General features: G+C 46.4%; 2 protein-coding genes across 2 annotated transcripts; both read right to left on the minus strand.

Annotated features, from left to right (window-relative positions):
• Positions 1 to 229: 229 nt before the first annotated feature.
• Positions 230 to 6240, minus strand: LOC103989655 (uncharacterized). The gene is made up of 6 exons (XM_065110992.1): positions 5977 to 6240; positions 5599 to 5882; positions 5110 to 5496; positions 1590 to 1824; positions 1200 to 1501; positions 230 to 1008 (listed from the first exon to the last, which is right to left on the minus strand). Exons 1-6 carry the CDS (start codon positions 6155 to 6157, stop codon positions 433 to 435), a joined length of 1965 nt encoding a protein of 654 aa, XP_064967064.1. The 5' UTR covers positions 6158 to 6240; the 3' UTR covers positions 230 to 432.
• Positions 6241 to 12554: 6314 nt separating this feature from the next.
• On the minus strand, positions 12555 to 18663 carry LOC103989659 (probable apyrase 2). The gene is made up of 9 exons (XM_009408575.3): positions 18086 to 18663; positions 16366 to 16494; positions 16201 to 16257; positions 15934 to 16026; positions 14699 to 14904; positions 14512 to 14600; positions 13368 to 13585; positions 13058 to 13247; positions 12555 to 12969 (listed from the first exon to the last, which is right to left on the minus strand). The coding sequence occupies exons 1-9, from the start codon at positions 18380 to 18382 to the stop codon at positions 12857 to 12859; spliced, it is 1392 nt and encodes a 463-aa protein (XP_009406850.2). The 5' UTR covers positions 18383 to 18663; the 3' UTR covers positions 12555 to 12856.
• Positions 18664 to 19193: the final 530 nt, after the last annotated feature.

Here is a 19193-nt window from a genome sequence, read left to right on the forward strand (position 1 = left end):
CTTTCAATGATTCCAATGTGATGAGGATAAGAGTTGCCTTACCTACTTTATTTGTCGTCGATGTACCACTGCCGTACATTAAACGATATCATTTACTTTGATCAAACTTATGTGGAGATGTGGGATGTTTATAGCCATGGCTGATCTTATTCAACAAGAAGAAAGTCATGTACCTAATCATGCTACATGATATCTACAAGCCAACAGCTTCAAATGATCCGGTGGATCATCTTCAATAATCGTATTTGACTAAGTGTGATCTCCTGAAACTACTACTACATCATCATGCATGACCGCTCTGCTGAAGCGAGAGAAAGCTTCTTGAGGGGGGCAAAAATGGCGTTTCAGTACCCATTTGATCTCTTTTATGCTACTTTTGTCCTTTTCCGTTTCCTTTATTCTTCTACCACTTGTCCGATTACGATCGATGCGTCAATGTAATCCCAGCTGAGGGTTCAGCAGTATTTGCTGATTGAAGAAGCGCTGGTTGAGCAAGTTGCACTGAGTGTCGTCGAACTGGTCGGAGAACTCGGTGGTGTAGATGGTTGCGTCACTGCTGGGCTTCTTCCGTGGGTGAAGGAGATCGTTCATGCCGTCTAGGTAGGACTCCGTCGTCCGCTGGCGCTTTGTAGGGTTGGCAGCAACGGGAGCAGCGGATTCTTCTCGGATTTTATACGGAGCGAACGTGTAATTGTCATTGCTGCAGTTGCTGTTATCAGTTTTGAGTTGATTCGTGCTCGGTTGGGCCATGAGCAGGGCAAGCTCGGATCCCTGCATCTCCGGTAGGTTATCGAACAGGTGCGACGGCGGGGCAGAGTAGTTCTCCAGGAAATCTGACACGGAGAAGGATTTCTGCAGCCGAAGACCGCTGGGTTGCTCCGTGCTGCGAAAGCTCGATAGGTAGATGTCCCCGGAACCGGAGTCTTCTTGTTCTTGATCCACCAGTGGCGGCACCGATTGGAGATTGTGGTTCTTCTTGTAGATGCGGCAGAGCACCCAGTCATCCAACTGCAAGATGGAATCAACGACCACGTCAAAAGACATGAATGGTGTGCGTTGAAGTTGGCATCCTTTTCGGCAGAAGCAAGCAAACAAAGAGATTGCCATCGCAATCACAGTGCGCAAGGGGAGGTTTGACTCCGTGTGCGGTATTCCTGCAAAGAGGAAATGGAGGTGAGGAGGAAGTGGCTGCTGATTACCCTCATGGAGGCGTTCTTAAACTTCATGGGCTTGTAGGTGTTGCCATGGTGAGCTTCTGCGAGGCGGTACTCGTGCATGATCCAGTTGGTCTTCCTCCCTCTCGGAGGCCGTCCCTTGTAGAAGACCAACGCCTTCTTCACTCCGATATGCTCGTTCCCTCCGCTCCTGTCGATCGGCTTGTCGGTCCCGGTCGCCTTCCAGTAGCCGGAGGCGGCCGCGCGGTTCGGCCGGACCCCGTTGGGGTACTTGCGATCCCTCGGGCTGAAGAAGTACCACTCCTGCTCCCCAAACATGGCTTTGGCTGCGTCAAGCAGGAAAACTCGTGTCATCACAGAAAGCACAGAAGAGGGACGTGGATGGACCACTTCGCGGAGCGAGCAAGCACCAACCAGGTAGGTCCCAAGGGTCGAACTTGTAGATGTCCACCTCGGCGATGATGGACACGGGACATGGCAGAGAAGATGCCTGGTTCCGCAGGTAGTGCAGAATGAGCTCTTCGTCGGTGGGGTGGAACCGGAAGCCGGGCGGGAGCGACGCAGGATCCGACATCGTCACTGAAGGAGACGAAGCCAAGGGAAGCGGGGAAGAGATTGAAATCTCAAGGAGCGAAGTGTGGCGCTGCCTTTATGGTGGGAGGCGTTTTTGTCCTTTAGCGACGCCGCGCGATCCATACACGCGGTTTCATCCATCGATCGGCCCCAAGATCAAGCGTTGAGGACCGTCGGATCAATCTTAGTCACCGTCGACGAGGCCAAATTGAATGAGGACTCCTTTCCCCAGTGGAAGACAACCAAAGCCACTCGAATCATCCTAACCGTCCATTTCATCATGCACGGCTTCGATCTCCCTTGGGTCAACGTTTTCAACTTGAGTCAAGATGGACAGGTGGTTGCAGCGCGAAGGCCTACACGTGTCCGCGAGATCTGCCGACCCTGCCGAACACACAACATGGACGTGCACATAGACGGAGCCATGACTCATGCATGCAGACAAAGAGCTCGTATCTGGGTTTGTCGAGATGCATTAAAGGCAGGGATCCTTTAATAAGTCTCGTCTCAGTGCTAACACATGTGGCGGAAGTGCATAGGCTGGCAAGTGTGGTGACAGAAAAGTACGCTTGGTAGGTGTTAGTCGACGTTACTTCTGGTCCCCGTACTTGCCGAGAAGGTGTGGATTAGGAATAAAGGAGGATTATCCTGTGAATTAGTGACTGTCATTAGCTTGGACGCCATCACAAGTTACATGCAATCTTACGGTAGCTTCAATGGCAGGAGAGGCATCGGCGATAGCGACATCCGTCGGCAGATGCAGAGGGGCGCGGAGCTAAAGCCCAAGGCTTCGTCTTCCACATCTCCACTAGGATTCTATATAAAGTAACGTCAGGTTGTCATGCACTTATTCGCGTCGAGTCGGAGGTGACAGGTGCATGCACCATGGCATATGGGGGGAGGAGGAATGCGAGCCGCGTCGGTCGTTTTCGTCGGATGGCGATCACGCTGACGAAGTGGATGATGAAATCCCCCCGCTTCTCCCCGAGGGAGTTCCCATCCAGCAAAAGTTGATGTTGATGACGATGATGATGCACATGAGTACGTGGAAGTCGAACGCACGGTGTTCCTGTCATGCTCAGGAACTGGATGTTCGCCGGTCATCACAGAACCTTGGCAGGTTCAGTTGCTTTGCGTTAGCATTCTGTGATGAGAAGTTTTGTCGTCAATTGCTCGCGCAATTGGTCTTGTGACTGATCCACAAGAAATGACTTCCTAGGTCCGTGGAGGTGGTAATGGAGGATGGATAAGATCGCGAGGAGAAAAGACAAAAGTGTTAGGGTGGAATGTTCAAGTTAAACTCTGGCAGCTTATTGGAAGAAGGAAAGGAGAGGGACAAAATGGCATGTGACATCGATTCTATATGCTCATCTTCCCATGCATGTATATCCACAGGAGATGCCGGAGGAGGAAGAGAACCATTCCAGACCACTATTAAATATCTAATCGTTTTCTCGTGGTAGATTAAGACTAGAGATGTAGCATATAAGTGCACGCCATATATAATACGTGATGGTAAGCTATCTTCTTTGTCTTTATGGCCTACGAGTCTTACTTGGACTTTGGACTTTGGAATTTTAGGATGTTAATAAGAAACTAAATGAATGTGCAGCAGTCAAATCTGAAGTGATACACGTCATCATATCGTACAATTCTTCGGGGGGGATGACCAGAGAAAAATGAAGTTGGAAATGACAAGAATCATATGCTGGAACATGGGGAATGTGAGCACTCATTGACCTTTTCCTTACGGCGGAAGCTTCAGGTGGTGATCCTTATCCCCCACCCTCATCGTTGACCACCCGCTTACTAAGAACCCTGAGGAATCGATGCTGCCTCATCCAGTGCATGTAGCCATCCGAAACAAGACGAGGTGGTGGGAATGGTGAAGACGGGACTCTCTCTCTCTCTCTCTCTCTCTGAGAGCGGCGATCGATCTCCATTCGCAGCAGCATGGAGAAGGATTGGGACGTGGAATTGGTGGCTCTCCACGTGGAGTCTGAGAGAGAAACCATGCAGGTTAACGTGTTCGTCGTCAGATTCACCCCTTGTCTTGGTCTGCTTTGGCATCACCTGATGAAGATGCTGTGGCTCTGTTCCACAAGTCACTCACTCTAAACGATAACGATGGAGCCAAATCCCGTTCCATTTACTTGTACGTGTACGTTTGATTCTGTGCAGCTTTGCCAATAGTGCTTAGTGGCCAAAGAAGAAAAAGGACAATGACATTTTCTACATCATAGGGAGTTAATTATGCCTCTTTTCCTTGTATTCTAATAATACTAAGTTCACACACCCAAGAAAGATGGAGAACTGCTCTACATGAATGCTCTCTCTATCTCTCTCGCTAAAGGAAGTCCAATCCATGAGACTAATCTTTCAAAGATAGAGAGGATACGCCTCTCTATAATACAACCAGATCGGTGTGGTGGAGAACCTACCACGGCATAAGACAATATTGTACATATATAGACCTCTAAAATAAGTTATTTTTGTAGTTATCCCTCTGATTATTAGCATGTATATCTGTTTATCTCTATGGGTTAATTCAAATTCCGCAGTTAATTAAAACTCTAAATAATATTAATACTCTTTTTTAATATTTCATGATTATATATTGATAGTGGCACTTTAGGTATTCAAAAATTGGTAACTTAATCTACCTGATGTGTATATGTATGTATGTATATATATATATATATATATATTGCAATGATACTTTGATTTATATTTGCACTGGACCAAGAAACTTGAACGAAGCTGGTGGCTGCATGCATGATTGTGAACACAAACGTGGAACCGGAGGAGTTTAGCTCATTTCCAAGCCCAAAACGCAGAGAGAGAGAGAGAGAGAGAGATGGTAAAGAGCAAGAGAACCTAAATATCGAAGAGAGAGAGAGAGAGAGAGATGGTAAAGGGCAAGAGAAGTTAAATATCGAAGGATACATCTGAACTGTGCACACTGTTTGTCGTATTTGAGCAACAGAGAAGGTCCGATGTGTTCATGATGTACAACATCACAACATGCACACGAATTTAATTGGGATCTCCCAACTATTTCCAAATTAGTATGAATAATCGCAAAATATTCCTCTGGTATTTTGTCTCCTGGCCTTCGCATCCTAATTCACATGAGACCAAACATTAACGTACTGTTGGTATCAATCAAGTCTCCTCCTTCATTACCTACTGCTGTAAAAATCCTTGTACACTCACTCAGCTGATGTCCATGCGATATTACATAGCATCAGAGTGCAAACGTGACTAATGAATGCCAATGCTACAGTAGCAGTGGATTAATGTGTCCTACTCTATTCACTATGTACAGATGCTTGTCTTCTCGGCGGATCGATGGAGCTCAGAATGGTGGCATGATTTGGGTGGTCTTGAGATACGGAGATCCCATAGATGGGAAGAAGCAGCACTCTTGGTTCACCACATCGACCACGGGCAGAGATGCGATCCCGGCAAAAGGATTCTGCAACTCCTCCAGATTCAAGTCCACGAACCAATCGCTCTCCTCCTTGAGCTTTTCCAAGGTGTGGAAGGGATGGCATCCTTGTCGCACCAGATCATCCAGCTCCGGGAATCCGGCGTGCTCGATGTCGGATTCCGGTGTGCGCAAACTATCCGATCCGGCGTCCTCGTTGATCTCCGACGTCTCCATCGCCGCCTCCTCCTTCGCCTGCATCTTTTTCTCCCAGCTGTTCTTCTTGTTGTACAAGCGGCAGAGCACCCAGTCGTCTAGCTGCAGGTGAAGGAAGCAAACGTTGAGAGAGAGAGAGAGAGAGAGAGAGAGAGAGAGAGAGAGAGAGAGAGAGAGAGAGAGAGAGAGAGAGAGGTGTCGTACTCTTAGGCTGCCCTTCCTGTTGGGGGAGCGGTTGGTGTCGGCGAGGCGGTACTCGTGCATGATCCAGTCGGTCTTGAGGCCTCGAGGCGCCTTCCCGTGGTAGAACACCAAGGCCTTCTTGATGGCGAGAGGGCGGGCGCTTCCCGGCGGCGAGACGGGCTTGTCGGCGCCCGTGGCTTTCCAGTATCCGCTTCCGGCGGCCCTGTTGGGCCGGGAGCCGTTGGGGTACTTCCGGTCCCTGGGGGTGAAGAAGTACCACTCCCTCTGCCCGAACAACGCCTTCTCTGTTTCCACCACAAGGAAGAAGAAGAGGCTTGAGATCCTTCCAGCCCAACCGTGTCAGAATCGTGTTGCAGAGGAAGGCGGATGGGTGCGTACCTGGAAGCTCCCAGGGGTCGTACTTGTAGAGATCGACCTCGGCGATGATGGGCACCGGCAAGCGCTGGCACGCGGCCTTGCGGCAGAGGTAATGGACGACGAGCTCCTCGTCGGTGGGGTGGAATCGGAACCCCGGCGGCAGGTTCAGCTCCGCCTCCGCGTCTCTCGTCCTCCTCCCCATCGCTCCTATGTCTCCTTCTTCTTTAACTAATGCCGCAGACTTCTTCTTCTCTTCCTCCTCTCGTTATTGTGCCATGGGGAGAAGGGGGGAGGATAGATATAGAGGGATGAGGCAGAGACGAAACCGGTGGCGTTTGGAACGTGGAACTTGAGACGCAAAGAAGAGGGGCGGGGGGGCGGCGGTGGGGGCCGCCACTGGCTGTGAAGCACACACGTGGTGGTGGGCGGGCGGAGGAAGAGGAGGATGAGGTTGGCGCGGGGAAGCTTCCACCGAGGGGACTCGCCCAACGTGCCAATTGGAGGCGGTCAAAGGCGGGACGGGGAGGAGTCGGCTGGACTCGCGTTCAAGGTGAGGTCAAATCTTGGCCTCGTGTACAGCGTTCGGTAGAGCCGTCGCGGTCGGACTAATGTCACCGACTACATACTCACCCGCTCCTCCCCGCCCACCACTATCACGTGCCGGTGACAGCCGTCGAAACAGCATGTCGGCTCGATCTCCAAGTAGCGAAAGCAAGCAGGCGTGCTCCAAAGATTCGTCTTAGTTGGCTCTCTGGAACCTTCACGTGTCGCGTTCTCGATCCAGCCAGGGGGAGGCTCGAGTGTCTCTTCATGCTACCACCAAATGCGTGAATATTTCGGACACTACATGAATTTTTCCTAATATGATTTTTTATTTAATGTGAATGCAATGGATTTAGTAGGACTTAAATTGATCGAGTCGAATGAGTAAGCTATAGATTCATTTTCAAGATGGAATATTCTGAGGGGAATGAATTGGAGTGAAATGGAGGATGTGAATCCACTACGTATGGGAAGACACGTCATTTACTGATTTCTCTGTGATGAGACATGATTGTTAGCCTGGCAGGATGGTTGACTCGAGCTGAGCCTGGTCAACAAATAGTGAAGCAACTTAACATACCACTTCCCAAAGCTGCGGGCTGCCAAACTATCACTCGGGCAAATTTAGGGCTTGCATGACGCTACATTATGTGCTTTTCTTTTATCATATGAAAATTAGCATATATCTATACAACCCGGTGGGTATCATGTAATAAACATTGATGACAAACGACATAAGAGAATTTATTGATGAAAAATACGAAAAATGCTGCATAGCATGTGATATATCAACCGTTCATTTTACGTGGTTCCTAAAGAGAGATGAGATGAGATGAGCCTTCCCCAGAAGATGCGTTCGCTGGTGCAGTGGCATATTCCAAAGCCTATGCGAGCAGCTTCTGTCGCTTGTCCCTGTGGAAGGGGATGCGCTCCAGTTGAGCTACTTGACTTAACCCTCCAACGGCCACATCGGAGCCGTCCACCGTGAGACTCGTCCATCACCGGTGGGTCCAGCCGCCGCACGATGACTCATAGCGGAGGTGGGGCAACGTTTTTAACGTGACAGTGGATCGGATTCGGGGCAAGTATTTTGTCAGTGAAAGAGAGTTCTGATGAATGTGTTTTTGTTGTGCGTTGCATGCCTACTGGTGATGATGCGGGGAAAGCTCCGGTTGATGAGCAAGCTTTAAGACCAGGTGCATGCATCACCACATTGTCACGACCTTAGCTGGTTTTGCCTAAGGCGTGCGGCACCCTCGCGCGTCCGTCCGCAAAGGTCAGCCTCCCCGAAGCCTCCCATTGTCCCTTAAGACCAACAAAAGAGAGAACGGGTTAAAGAGAACGCCTCAATCGGGATCCACAAGCAAACATGTCCGAAAAACACTTCATAGACAATGCAAATTACAAACAGACTTTACAATCTCTGAATAGTTGCACAACAAAGGGTAAAATGGTCCATTACAGACCGAAAAGCTCTCGAACGTGTCCACATGACACAACCTTTATTTACAAGCTAAAGAGGCCACCAACCCAACTAAAATGGGACTATTAAGCCTTCGGCCGCCCCTTTACATTCTGTACAAGGCATGAACATGCCAAAAGACAACGGACAGACATAAGCATTACATCCAACATCTTGTTTAGAAGTTTGTCCGTTACATTCTCCCCCACTTATCCCTTCGACGTCCTCGTCGAAGCCTTTGTGAACACTGCAACTCTTCACCTTTGCTGAGTCTTCAATCTTCCGCTCCAACTGCAATGCACCTCCTGGCTCCCAACTGCTCTCCACTGCTGTTTCTGAGTAGTCGAACCTTTGATCCGCCATGCTGCTTCAACTCGCCAATGACTCTGACTCTGGTGTGGGGTTGGCTGAGTTGTATTGATCCTCGTTGATTCCTGCGGATCCACCAAATGAAGGAAAAGACCATCCTTAGTGCGCCAGTCTCTCAAAATTTCCACATGCTGCTTGAACTGGGTGGATGCTTGTTGGAGCTTTAACGAGCATCGCCTCGCAAACTTCTGAAGTTTTGGGTCCTTCCTCCACAAAATCTGCTCATTGACTCTTCTTTCACTTAGTTGTCACATCCAAGTAGGTTCGCATCACTTCCGCTTTCGATTGGCATTTCGTTGGGAAATGAGGCGGACAATCTACTCTCAGTAGCACTGATCACCGTTGGTGAGGATTTGACAACTATTATCTTCCATTCTCTTCGAAGGGTCTTTGAACTTGTGCAGAGCTCCTCTGCTGGATAGATAAGAGAATTGGGGTACTCGGTTTCGCCCATTCTCTTAAGAGTTGAGAAGGCAAAGGTTACTTGACTTCACCCGCCTCCTCGAGGTTGTACTTCATGCATCGAGCTGGTTACTGGCCTTCGCCTGCTCTTTGCTCACACTTCTGAAGCACTTGAAGTGTTTGCACTCCTTGCGTTGAGTTAGCTACTGTGATTCACCTTCTCAATGCCATTGAACTTCTGGAATGCAGGAAGTTTTCACCCCAACTTGGAGTAATTCTCTGATAGATGAGGTCGCCTCTGGGATTGTACCGTCTTCTCCATCAACCCTGCCGCCTACTCCACTGAGTAGCAAAGGTACAGCACCGCGTACTGCTTGCTTCGTTCCTTGGTCGTGCACTCTTGCATGACCCGAAGTCCTTCACTTACGGCTATCTTGATGAGAAACTTGTTGACACCGATCTTACGAAGTTTCTTGGCCTCTGCCCTTCAGTCTTGTCTCGGTACTTGGAGATTGCCTCTGCATGCTCCACCTCCTCGGCCCCTTTCACGACCAAGCGCTCTCCCTCCGTGAGAGCAAGGGATCAATGACTTGCACGGAAGTCCCGCCTCTGCGGTACCATGGCGCTGCCATGCCCATGGCCCTACTATCCGTCGTCTCGCCTCTGTATCCCTTTCCTTCACAATCAGTAGAGATGTCTCCATGGCACTCCTCTGAGTCCACCTCCATTCTAACTGATGCTTGATTTTGGGTAGCTAAATCCCTCTGGACTCGTCGTCGCTTCCTCGCCCCTTTCGACCTCCTGCTTCAACACCTCTGTGTTCTTCAAGCAGTCTGTTTGGTCGATGGAAAGACAGACTGCAACTCCCATGCATGGCCTCTACCATCACATTGTAGGGTTTGCACCGATTCTGTTCTCCTTAGCTTCCTTGGTAGCAACGTTCGCTTACTCGACCTTGTCCTCTGACTTGTCGGGCTCCCTTAAGCGAATATGAGCTCTGGAGCAGTCCAACTCTCCAACTGCTTCGATCATACCTCTGCATGATCAAGTCTCTCTCATGGGACTCACTGGTACTTGCATTCGAACTTTTCCCTTGGTGGAACCCAGCCCCCATATGCTGATGACCAAGGTTTTCATCCGATGCAAAATTCGGTGCACGCCCGGAAGACCCGCCTCTGCGGTACCATGGCCTTCACTCCTTGAATCCATAGCCCTTCTTGCCGTCATGTTGTTCACCAAAGTGGAGCTCCCAGTAGCTCCCGATCATACCTCCATATGATCTAGTCCCTCTCGGGACTATGTCGTGTGTGTCGCATTGCCACGAACTTTAACCACCACGATCCGCTGCACCATGTCGCCTCCTGGTGACATCTCCATTGCATTCTGATCCTTGTGGAATAAACTCGAATTGTGAACCCTCCATGTGTGGCCTCTGCCAATACATCGCAGGGTCTCCTCCACCTTCGATTTTGTTCGCTCCTTTGGCAATCGACCTTCATCCACCCACTCTTGGGTCACACCTAGATGAAGCACCGCTCTAAGACAGTCCGTCGCCTAGTAACTCCCGAAGTCCACCGACTTCGCTGTAATTTGTGCACCATTGCCTGGATCCTGGGCCTCTGCCCCTACCAGCACAATCTCCACTGCGCACCGCTTCCTTCATAGCAACTCGAATGGCAACACTGTGGCATATTCTTCAAGAGTACCCGCCTCTGCGTCCTCTTGCCCCGTGCTAAGGCCTTCTGTACCCAACTTCGCCTCCGCAAATTGAGTCGCCTTAGTTCCTCCATCGAATGCTCCTCCGAGATAAGGTGCATGTGCCCCGAAGCTCCCTTCGTCTTTGGCACCATGCAAGATGAGTCCGCTCTGTCAGAATGAAGGACCCAGGGAACAGCATGATTCTACTCCTGCCTCTGCAAGAGTTCATGTCCTTGACCTCTATCTAGGGAAAGCGCTGTGCCTCTGCTCCATGTTCCAACTTCTATGCTGGCTCCCTTCATGCGGCTTGGGTACTTCGCCAAGTTACACCCAAGTTGCTCCGCTCCTCGTTTTTGCATTGAGTCGATGGTGGCCCTCGCGCCCACCATTCCACGGGTCAGCCCTCCCTTGAGTCCGATCTCCATATCGACTCCAAGTGTGCCTCCATTTGAGTTGCTTTGGGTCGCTCCCCCACTTGATCTCGCAATGCATCCACCAATGCATTCTCTCAAGCGAGATCATGCGATGACTCCTCGCCGCTTGCTCAGTCCATCGAGCTTCGTGGAGTTGTTGTTTGTGAGGTACTCCTCCTCAACATGTGAAGTCCGTCTCACATGATTCTCCCTCTGGAGAGCTGAGACTTATCCCTCCTGGATAACTGTCCCGTTGGAGCAACATCTCTCTTCGTTTCGGAGACCACCATCCCCTTGGACTACTCCGATCTGCTGAACAAACTGTGCATTGTTCTGCCTCTTGCAAACGCACTTGCTAGATTGCGCCTCCACGTCAATACAGCCACCGCTGCACCCCTCAAGGCCTAGCAACATGCTGAACTCGTTGCACACTTCAGCCTCCTCCGGACGTATCCTTCGCATGTCGAAGAGAAAGTTTCAATGCTCCCTGGCGCCGAGTCTCGACCGCCTTGGGATGGCCACGAACAATCCATCGTCCGCATACAAGCCCATGCATGAGTACCGAATTCTTCGAGTTAGCAATTCCCCTCACCTCTGTGAGCTTTGCACAACTCTTTCGGTCGCTGAGCAACTCATTCCACTTTGCATGGTCTCATCCTTTGCCAAGCGCCTCGCTTGCCTTGAGCACCATCAAGTAAAGTTGTCAACGTTGAGCCGTAGCTCAAACTCAGCCATCCCAACCTTTGTGCGCTCCAAATTCTTCCAAGCTTGCCTGTTCTCGTGGTGCCTCTTGCGCGAAGGGTTGGCCATTCCTCTGAATGCCAATCTCAGATGCCCGCTCCTCTGAGCGACTCTTTTCCCTACATCTCCATGCCTGTTTTCCCTCAAACGGTCGCGCGTGTGCTGACTGCCCTCAACGCAGCCCCGCTAGGTCCCCCACGTTTGCATGTCAAGTGTTTCTATGAGTGCTTGTCCCGCTCTGATACCATAATGTCACGACCTTAGCTGGTTTTGCCTAAGGCGTGCGGCACCCTCGCGCGTCCGTCCGCAAAGGTCAGCCTCCCCGAAGCCTCCCATTGTCCCTTAGGACTAACAAAAGAGAGAACGGGTTAAAGAGAACGCCTCAATCGGGATCCACAAGCAAACATGTCCGAAAAACACTTCATAGACAATGCAAATTACAAACAGACTTTACAAGCTCTGAATAGTTGCACAACAAAGGGTAAAATGGTCCATTACAGACCGAAAAGCTCTCGAACGTGTCCACATGACACAACCTTTATTTACAAGCCTAAAGAGGCCACCAACCCAACTAAAATAAGACTATTAAGCCTTCGGCCGCCCCTTTACATTCTGTACAAGCATGAACATGCTAAAAGACAACGGACAGACATAAGCATTACATCCAACATCTTGTTTAGAAGTTTGTCCGTTACAACATGGCACGATGTTTGTGCTTTTAGGATGGAGCATTAGTTTGAGGAACAAAGGAGTATGTTTGGATGTTCATCCCACACACCGCATGGCAAAGAAACTGTACATTGAAAATTAGAAGGTCTCCAGTGGAGAGTCTCAATCATTGGATTAGTCTAGGATGGTTTAGAACTGACAGACTATGATGAATCAAGCGTTATACGATTGAATGTAATCTAACGTGCTAAATGTGCAATGTTCTCAACAATATCTAGCACGCTAAGAAAATATGAGACAACTAAAAAAAATGCGTAAAAAATCTCATTCAACTGCATGAAAAATTGAATATGAGAATTCGGCATGCAAATCTATAAATTGCAGTCCTACATCTTTTTTTTTTTTATTGAGTTACAACTGTAAGCCAATTAATCGAATGCAAAATTGTGATTACGGGATCCCTTGCTGCAGCTTAACCTTCGTTCATAACCACCAGGCTCGATGGATGCTTTGATATCCCACAGGCAAAACCACCACACCATGGAGTAGAATGCTTCAGTGTGGAATCTTTGTTGTAGCTGCAATAGCGGAAAGTAGATTGACCTTATGGTGACGATGCAACTTCAATGGCACTACCGAGGGGCCATGCTGCCTCAACATCCGCGTCGGCATATTTGACCTTCTTTACCAGTGTAATATCGTGATCTGGATCTACATCTGCCATTACATGAAAGGATGAATCAATATCAGTCGTAGAACTAGCAGAATAACGACTCCTGGTACTACTTCGATAAATTGCACGTACCAAACCCATCTACCAGCAAAGTGTACTGGTACACGAGATCCATGCACAAATAGGGAAGGTTATCATCTTGGACAAGAGGATATTTGGTCTTAGCATCCTCAACGCTCAATTGGCAAGCCAGCTTTGCAGCCTTCTTGAAATATGCAGGTTTAACCTTAGCAGTTGGCTTCTCGCTATCTACAAACCCAGCCTGACAATGATCCAGAATGAGCTTTCAGTGGCAATACCAGGATGAGGAAACAATATAAATCTGCTGAAACACAAAAATAGACATCTGGGTCTCAAAGAAGTCACCATTCAGCAATATTACCTCGGCAGCTCTGTCAAAGAAAAAGGATGCCACAAATAGATGTTTCTGCCCATCTCCACCTCCGCCGTTCCAGATGCCACCAAATGTACACTTCATGCGAGTGCATGCTGGTTCATCAACTTTGAGAGCCTTAATTGCATCATCCCTGCATTTGGAAAAGCTGGCACCAGATGGTGATGCTGATGCTTTGTATGCCTTGCCACCGTACTTGTATGACCCTTGATAGTAAAGGAATGAAAATGTTTAGAAGCAGCAGTTACATCATATAAAGCTATTCGTGACAGGCAGATTAAAAATTTTAACTTGAAAATATGACGCGGGAAAAAGAGGGCATAGACTATTGTTGATACCAACCATCAGTGTATATAGGTAATCCATCATTATCAATGGTTTCTACAATGATACAATTTTCAACTGCCATGTAAAAGACCAGAGAAGAAACTCCATCACCAAATTAATTATATTAAATACGAGATTGATCTAACTGTATGAGCCGACTCTTTTATTCCAACATAGTTTTTCCAGTGGTTTTGGAATATTACACAAGTTTCAAAGACCAAAGAAATTCAACTTATTGACCATTTAGCCGGTCGTATAAGAGATACATATGGTTAAGCACAAAATTGGGCTTGATTCCAGTGTCTGGCTGAGTTCTTTACGTGAAACTTTGGTTTTGGTTTTAAGGTGAAATGTTAATAAACATCAAATGAGATCACACTGTCCAGACTTGTGAGCTTATATTGTCCTGTGTCATCTAATCACAGTATACCCTCTGGCAATCCTGCAGAATGCTGGAAGATACAATGAAGCACCCAATCCATTATTTCTTCCTAAAGGATGACTCAAAATCACCCAAGGGGCCCAAAAATATCATGGCACAGAATGCTTTTTATGATTTAATGGTAAAAGAAACTTGTCATGGGCATGCAATACAATTCCATTGACCTCAGATTGGCAACTGGTTTTCTCAGTGGAAAAAATAGAGAGCAAAGGAAGCAAGCAATATTATTAAAGAGACATGTAGTTGTCCAAGTTACATGTACTAAAAGATTCTGAAAATTAACATCAACTCTCTGATAATAAGTCCAGAGCAAAACAAAGAAGAAGCTATGGTAAGAGGGTTAATTGTGTGCATGAAGCATACCATCGTAGCCACCCAAAATGCAGTTGCTGCGATCCTCCGTGATCTTCAGAATCTCTGCACGAGCAGCCAATAGACCATAGTGCAAGTAACTACGAGGGAGACCGCAAGTCAGTTTACAATCACTACCAATTAAATTCCAAATTAACAACAAAAAATGAGGATTTCAAAAGCAGAAAAGATGCCAAACCTGTGGACGTATAAGTAATATCTAGTTCCCTTCAGAAACAATTCCTGCACATATGAATCCTGTCCATCTGACACTTTCGGAGCATTTGCAGCATCTTTTTCCGAGATGGCATAAGCCATTTGAACAGATCCACCCCCCAAGTCAACTACTCCAACAGTCTTTGCATAAGACTTTCCAAGTTTTCCTAATAGATAGTTAATAGTGACCTACATGCACACGTCCCTTTGTTAGAGTAGAAAAAAAAAAAAACAAATCAACTAAGAAAACTATCTTAGACAGAATTCATGGCCTCAAGGTGTAGAATGTGATTGGTAACAAGCTTGTAGGAATAGATAGATCTGGCATGCCATAATGTAAAATTATAAGAAAGTTGACACTAATGGAATGCGATAAAGTCAAACATCTAGCAGCTAAAATGTACGAACAACTTCATACTATATCTCAGATTTGATTAAGAAAAAACTTCTAGAGAACATGAAAGTGGTCAAATATTACATTGATGAGCTACTATCTAACCAAGTAATTGTTTAAGCATTAATCTTCCAAAAATAAGAAAATGGGCATCAGCTTGCACTAGAGCTTATGCCCTTCCATACCTCAACAAATTGTAGCTTAAGGGTGCAGCTTAGGATTTCCAAAGATGAAGCTGAAAATCCTATATAACTTTTGTATTACAGAAAAGGAACATGGATTTCATTTAATATCAGTTTGGTCTGTTCACTATGTTATCTTTTTTCAAGCATGTCAGATACTATTACCATGTTGAATTGTAACATTCTTTAGAGTCTCCTACCTATATGACACTAGATTTAATGACTCTACCATGCATTAAACTTGTAGTATCTTGAATGGGCTCATGTGGGGCAGTACATCATCCATTACCTTTCCAAGATCTAGTTTGTGACCAATTAAAAGTAGCTACTGTGTACATAAAATTCTCAAAAGTAATTTTCTTCACAGGAACCCTGTGAAATCCAATATTCAATTAACAAATAAATTGCTTAGCAAGCATGACACACCAATTTCACAAAAGTCTTTAACGGTAAGTCATCAAGTTCACCATTAAGCATAATAAGGCTCCGGAAGCCAACATAGAAAGTTGTATTCAAAGAGCTGATGCTTCCTGATCTCTCTGCTAAGTACAAAGTTATTTAAACTAAACTAATTGAAAGACAACTGGTGATAGTATGTTCTCATATAACATTCAATATATTATTAAAGTTCAAGTTGTATACCCATTGGAAAGCACCTTCCTGAGTTCCATCAAGGACAGTCACCCAATCTGGATTGAACTTCAGCGAGCTCTTGCGTTGAAGGAGATCTCTTACCTGTGTAAATGATCCCCCCCAAAAATTTATATCACATCAGTGTTCACATCAGTGTTATGGTAAGAATTGTAAATGTGGAAATAAACCTCAACTTGATCAGGATATCATATTAGAATTTAGAACATCTTTCCAAATAAGCATTAACATTATTAAGGAAAATGGAAGGATTTCTACCGCTTGCAAAATCTTTTCAGATGTTTCAGCTCCCAAAGCTCGCAGACCTGCAGTAGCCTGCATAAGCATCATACTTAGACAATGAGGCTCAGCACATGCAATGTTACATAAAACAAGTTTGCGTATGCCTAGGGACAGCCACCAGTCCAAAGTAGTATAGTTTACCCCAACTCTGACAGGTGTTTTCTGTCGCAATTCCACTGGAACAACACTTTCAGCTTTCTCCAACAGAGGAACAAGAGAATTTGCAGCCTCCTGAGGATCGTTAGCATAGAAGCTCAAGCCTGGTTTTTTCTGCATGCAAAAGAAGATACAGGTAACCAAGAAAGTTGCAGATTGGATGTTTTAGCATACTTGAAATTCATTTTTATTAGATAGATGATTAATATGTCAAGGTGCCTGGTTATAGGGTACACAATTAGATGAAGTAAGATGATTCTGAATATTATCACAAATGGTGAAACAAGCTATTGTTTACGAATCCATCAAGTGCATGCTTCTTGTTTAAAATTAACAGAATTCTGGAATATCATTCAGTTACCCCATTACGTAATCAACAACTAAGCATACGATGTTTTATCTGACATCCCTGGTGTCTACTTGTTGTATCTCAGTATTTTAGCTTAATTTAGAAGATTACTCCAACATACAACTGGATGCTTATAGTTATGCACCACTGGCAAGTAATCAAGTCTGTCCAACCATTAGGAAGTTCCAATTAGGTATAATATATAGAATCTTCATGCCTCTCAGCATTGTTCCAACTGACAAACTAGTGACTAGACATTACAGCACACAACCTGTACTGTCTTCACCTGAAAAGGTAACAAGAGACAATAGAACATCCCAGCGACCTATATTCCATGAGTGCTGATTCATGTCATGACCTAAGATGATTCAAGGCAGTCAAGGCACCGAAAGCAAAATGAAGCACATAACAGGGGTGAGACTTGATGCTGTGCTTTTGAATGTGCTTGCCACTTGAGTCTTTTGGGCCTTGAGTTGTGGCTGAATTGCGACAGTCATATACAATTACGTCAAATTTAATGGCAGCACCCCTCCCAATTTAATAATCTCGCTTAAACTGTATGGTCAATATTTACTTCAATAACTTCTTTTCTATTGTATCACAGATCCAGGACACATGGAACTTGTATGTGGCAACTTTTTGTCTGTCAATTTCAATTATGGTTGCATATTGCCAATATTTTGTGCTTCATATGTTCAGTCTCTAGACTCTAAGTTTCATTTTATAATTCTTAGTGTATAATTTAGCTCTAAATCTCCATCTTAAAGCTTACCTCTGCTCAACCATAATTATGTCATCAATAAAATACATATACCACAAATTCCTCTTGAATGCTCTTTATTACTTTTCCACTATGGGTGCAAAGGTTTAGAACTTAAAGTTGATTCCTCAAATATCCCTATGATGAAAAGGAACTTCTAGTTTCATATGTATTGCAATACAAAAGTAGCTAATTCAACATATATTCCCTTAATTAGATCACTACATCTACTGAAGCTCCATTTCTTTTCTAAAATCTATCACATTGTATCTATTTAGAATGTTCCCCTTTAATTCAATAAAAACCGTGAACATGCTTTTTATTTTTCTCTATAAATCGAAACAACAAAGTCCATCACATATTCATTAGTTGTAGAATAAATTTCCAGCTTATTGTATTCCTCTTATTACTTATATATGTAATCAATGTTGAGCAAGTATCAAACGTTAAAATAATGAACCTTTGGATCTATCCGATTTAACTGGATATCAATTGAGAAACAACCAGATAATAATAAAACATATCCTGTACTAAAAACGCAAAGCCACTGATGAAATTACAGTAAGTTCAAGAAATATCAACAGTTGTACCCTCACCTGTATAAAGAGCTCCAACTCCATCCCTATGTGGAGAAGATCCAAGTTCTCATCAAAGCAGTAGACGTGAACCCTGTTCCCCGAACTCCCCGCGTCAAAGATAACAGCATAACTCTTAGATCTCGGCTCGCCGCCGCCGGGCATCGCCTTCCTTCCGGCGATGGAGATCGTCGCCGGAGATCGGGGCATGAGGAAGAGGACGAAGGAAATGAGGAGGAGGGGGACAGCGACGACGAGGATGACGCCGCGGAAGCGCTGGATCTTGTCCGGGAAGGACTCCTGACGCGCCCGCTTCATCTTGGCTTCGAGCTCGGCCGGGGCGCGGCTGAGCTCCGGGGCGGACGGCGACCGATAACGGATCAGGCCGTTGGACGACGACGACGGTGTCGGCGTCGGTGGCTTCAACGGCGTCTCTTGCGACGGATCCAGCTTACTTGTAGAGAATTGAGTTCGAGATCGAGAGAAGGGTTCGAAGGCGACAGAACGCAGCGCGATCTCCCCCAAGACCTTCCTCTCTCTCGATCCTCTCTCCCTCCTCGATCGCAAGAGGGGAAATTAGAGGCGAAGGGAAACAGCCGGTAACTGTATATAAAATGACAATCCCACAGATACACTAGGAACGTGTACGGAATCACGTGACGAAAAATCGACCAGCAGCCGTTCTGCCGAAGACTCATGCGGTGTTTCGTTTTAAATGGTGGGTAACAAACCGGGTACTTTCCCAGATGAGGCTTTCAATTTAAGTTGTCGTTCTGTGCTTAGCTGTCACGGTAGTGGTTCCGTCGGTTAGCGAAGTTACCCTCACGGGGTGACGTCGTGAGGAGCAGGCCGCAAGTGGGACCCACAGTGTGCTCAAAGCAGGAGGTTTACGGTGTGGGGCCCGGGGTTTTGTTCCATTGGGTCGGTGGTTGTTTTGGTGCGGTTTGTGAAGAGGATTTGCTCGAGTGATCCAACGTTTGCAGACCCGTTTTTGGGCAAATTTGGAAGGCGTCGACTTGGAAACTGATGCTGCCAAATCGGAGAAGTTGATGTGGATATTTGCGTCTGCAACGGCAGTTAGGCAGTGAGGAAATGAGGACCAAAAAAATCTTCTCCAGGGAACGATCTC

Source organism: Musa acuminata, chromosome BXJ2-6 (genome assembly GCF_036884655.1).
Source record: "Musa acuminata AAA Group cultivar baxijiao chromosome BXJ2-6, Cavendish_Baxijiao_AAA, whole genome shotgun sequence".
NCBI classification, from domain to species: Eukaryota; Viridiplantae; Streptophyta; class Magnoliopsida; order Zingiberales; family Musaceae; genus Musa; species Musa acuminata.